The sequence below is a fragment of the Eimeria acervulina genome, genomic scaffold (assembly GCF_000499425.1).
Source record: "Eimeria acervulina Houghton genomic scaffold, Eah_scaff2510, whole genome shotgun sequence".
NCBI classification, from domain to species: domain Eukaryota; phylum Apicomplexa; class Conoidasida; order Eucoccidiorida; family Eimeriidae; genus Eimeria; species Eimeria acervulina.
In genome coordinates, this window is record NW_013548277.1 from 1 (window position 1) to 3,227 (window position 3,227).

The 3,227-nt window shown below is 50.3% G+C and overlaps 1 protein-coding gene across 1 annotated transcript; it reads left to right on the forward strand.

Annotated features, from left to right (window-relative positions):
* Window positions 1-1,440: 1,440 nt before the first annotated feature.
* Window positions 1,441-2,952, forward strand: EAH_00066740 (hypothetical protein; the record flags this gene model as incomplete). Its single annotated transcript, XM_013392657.1, has 1 exon — window positions 1,441-2,952. The coding sequence occupies one exon, from the start codon at window positions 1,441-1,443 to the stop codon at window positions 2,950-2,952; it is 1,512 nt and encodes a 503-aa protein (XP_013248111.1).
* Between the last annotated feature and the right edge of the window lie 275 nt (window positions 2,953-3,227).

The window sequence follows — 3,227 nt, forward strand, 5'->3', positions numbered from 1 at the left end:
AACAACAATATAGACTGCAAGCCAGGCTGTTTGCTTCAGCCAGGAGCAAATAATTCCTGGCTGACGCAAACAGAAAGGGCAGTGCAGCAATACGCCTGCGAATCCTCCACGTACTGTGGAAAAAGACCGGCCAGTTACCTTCAGCATAGCCCCTGGACAGTGAAGAGTCGAATTCTTCCCCAGCAGTTAATTCAGAAGTTGGTCAAGGCACGCACTAGATATCGAAGGGTTGGCAATTCTGACGATATGCCATGCTATTTGGTGCTGGGGGAGAGCATGCAAAAATACTGCTGGGAGCTTGGGCATATAGAAGTATATAGTGCATATTTAATACCTCATGCCACGTTTTGTTGCCTTGCTGCCCTTGCAGTTCGGAGCTTCGCCTAAGAAACGCTCTGTCTGCAAGTTGTCTAGCTGACCACTAAAACCAACTACGCGTTGAAGAGCGAAACGGGTCGGGGCAGTTGCCTTTTGCATACCCTTGCTGTGGTTAGATGAGATAAAAAGGCAGTGGAGCATCATCCGTGTGGCTCAGAACCTCTTTGCGGCATGAGCAGCCCCTCCTCTTCAACAGAACTGTTGGTTCCTTCTGTTATTGCGTGCATTGACCACCGGATCGGAAGACCACCACAGCACCGAACAAATATCGACAAAAGGTAAAAGGGCATTTGAGCTGCCTCACCGGGTTAAGCACAAGGCGTGCAAAGTCTGTGAATCGTCTACAAGAATGCACCCGGGAGCGAAGCGAACAAACAACTCTCATCTACAATCAAAAATAAAAGGGAAAACGGAAGCCAGAGACTTAGGCTGTTTTTGGAACTGGGATGGCAGAAGGGGTGACCGGATGCGTTTACGGCAAGCACGAAATCCACGTGCCTGCTTGCGAGTCCAATGGAAGCGGTGGCATATTATAGCTACTTTCTCGCTTCAAAGATGAGTAATGGGAATTTGAACAGTTTATTTCCACTTTGGGTAGAACAATAGTCTTGTTCCAGCAGGAAACGTGAAAGCCCACAGCGAAAACGCCTGCGAAAACCACGACTTGTGCCACGAGAGCACGCCAAAGCCTGACCATCTTCTTGGTACCAGTAATGCATGGTGAAACTCTTGAGACGCGTTTATAGCGAATGAAATAAGTTTTGGAGGCGGTAACAGCCATCGGGAGCAGAGTCCTTGGGAGGTTTCGGTTGTTCAAACCCGTGGGTCTGGCTATAGGCAAGCCCCTTTACTGAGCCCACGGGGTTGCGTTGGCCGTGCCCCAAAGGTTTTTTCCCCTTCGTAGAGGCATATTCTTTGTCTTCAATGCAAAAAATAATAATGCCAGCAATAGGGCCAACAGGAGGCAGGATGACTGTAGAGAAGGCCTACACCCGCCATCAATAGAAAGGTGCTGAGCTTAGTGAAGCCCCGCAACAGGAACATGAACCAATAACGGAAAGGATGTTGCTAGATGCTGCTGTCTTCGAAGTTCAGGGAAGCGTGCAAAATGAGGAAACATTGAAATCATCGCACACGTCTTTTGGGGAAGAAGCTCTTGAATCACTTCCGTACCTACCAATTTCTCCGAACCCTATTCGGGCTCCTTCGACGCCCCCTATCCTTGCAGACAAGTTCATCGATTTTAGAACACGTTCTCGAAAACGGATGCTGCTTGCCTCACTAGCTGCCACCTTTTCGCTCCTCGCAATTTCAATGATTTGGTCTGTATGCAGAGCAAGCCGCAGCAGAGAACAGGCGGTAGGGGTGACTCGCCGCAGGCTGGCTGGTGGGGATGGAGGTATCGATGAGCAATGTGTCTTGGAGGGCTGCTTGGCGCTCGAGGCAGAGTTAGGGATTTGGCGTCCAGAACCTCCTTCTACCTCCCGCGGCGACCGGCCATGGAGGATTGCTGAGATCGTGTCGTTTTTGTCCGCTGCTGCTTCAGAGTATGAGGCAAACCAAGGAATGCAATCGATACTAGGTGCAGGTCCTACTGTTGGAGGAGCCTCTAATGCAAGACAGACAGGCATAGGCATACCAGCAGTAGGGTGGCTGAGGACTCTTGAATCTGGGAGTGGCGAGCCGGTGCTTGTACGCCATGCTCTGGACCTGGAACCCAGTGGAGACTCCGCTTCTGGCACTGCTCTCCAAGTGAAGCCCAGAGACTGGATAGAAGAGAAAGAAGACACTGAACATGCTCAGAGAGGTCTGGAAGAATGTCAGTGGTCCCTGGCAGCAGGTTGCTCGTCGCGAATTGCGGAGCCGTCCACTGCTCCCAGCTCAGCTTCGGTGCATCAACCGCTTCGCCCCATTAGAAAAACATTCCTTAGCGCGAAGAACCCTCGGAATCATCCCTATGTGCGCCTGCCAGTGGTGGAAGCAGGCGTCGTCCCTCACGACTTCGACCCATCAGGAATATTTGCTCTGCCACCGACGAGTTCATCGCCTGGCGAGCATTTTCAGGAGATGCGACAGTTCTTCGCGCAGCAGACACTTAATCAGCAAGACGTAGATATCCTGATGGACATGACAACGGACTTGGCGAACAGCTTGTGGTTTCATTCGGCTTCAGGAGGGAGGCAGCTCAGACCAATCTATGCTGTTGTTAAACTAGGGACCATTTTTTTGGCGATGGACTACTTGGTTTCTGCAGTTGAACTTTTGGGAGGCCATATGAAACTCGATCTGTGGTGGGAGAAGTTTGTAAGAGCTTTGGACACAGATTACAATTTGCCGGATGCGAGCGATTATTGCCGAGACGCTACAAAGTTCCACACAGAAATGGCGAACGAGTTACTTGCAGCCTTGAGAACATACAAAAAGAGAAAACGGCCTCACTTTCTCACTCTGACTGAGCTGAAGCGAAAGCTGTTTTTCTCTCCATTTTCGCCTCCACTGTTCCGGGATTCTCAATGGGACCCTTGGAGGCAGGATCATCTTTTATTTGCTGAATTTGGATATGAACCGCAGTGATGTTTTAATATGAGCAGGCGGTATGATAATACCTCTTTTGCGCTGTTCATATGGGGCTAATCTTGTATCTGCAGGGACATTTGCATCGTAACCATTATAACGTTGCCTTCTTTGAATTTGGGCTCCTCCCCAGTGACGCGCGAGCGGCAACGTTTGCGCCGAGAAGCTGTGATTTTGCTATTGTCTTCCTTGCAGCAGCTGCTGCAGTTCTCTACGCAGCCTAGACAAAGTACCCTCCATCATTCCCCTGGCCCTACCTGTAACTGTTCATGGCA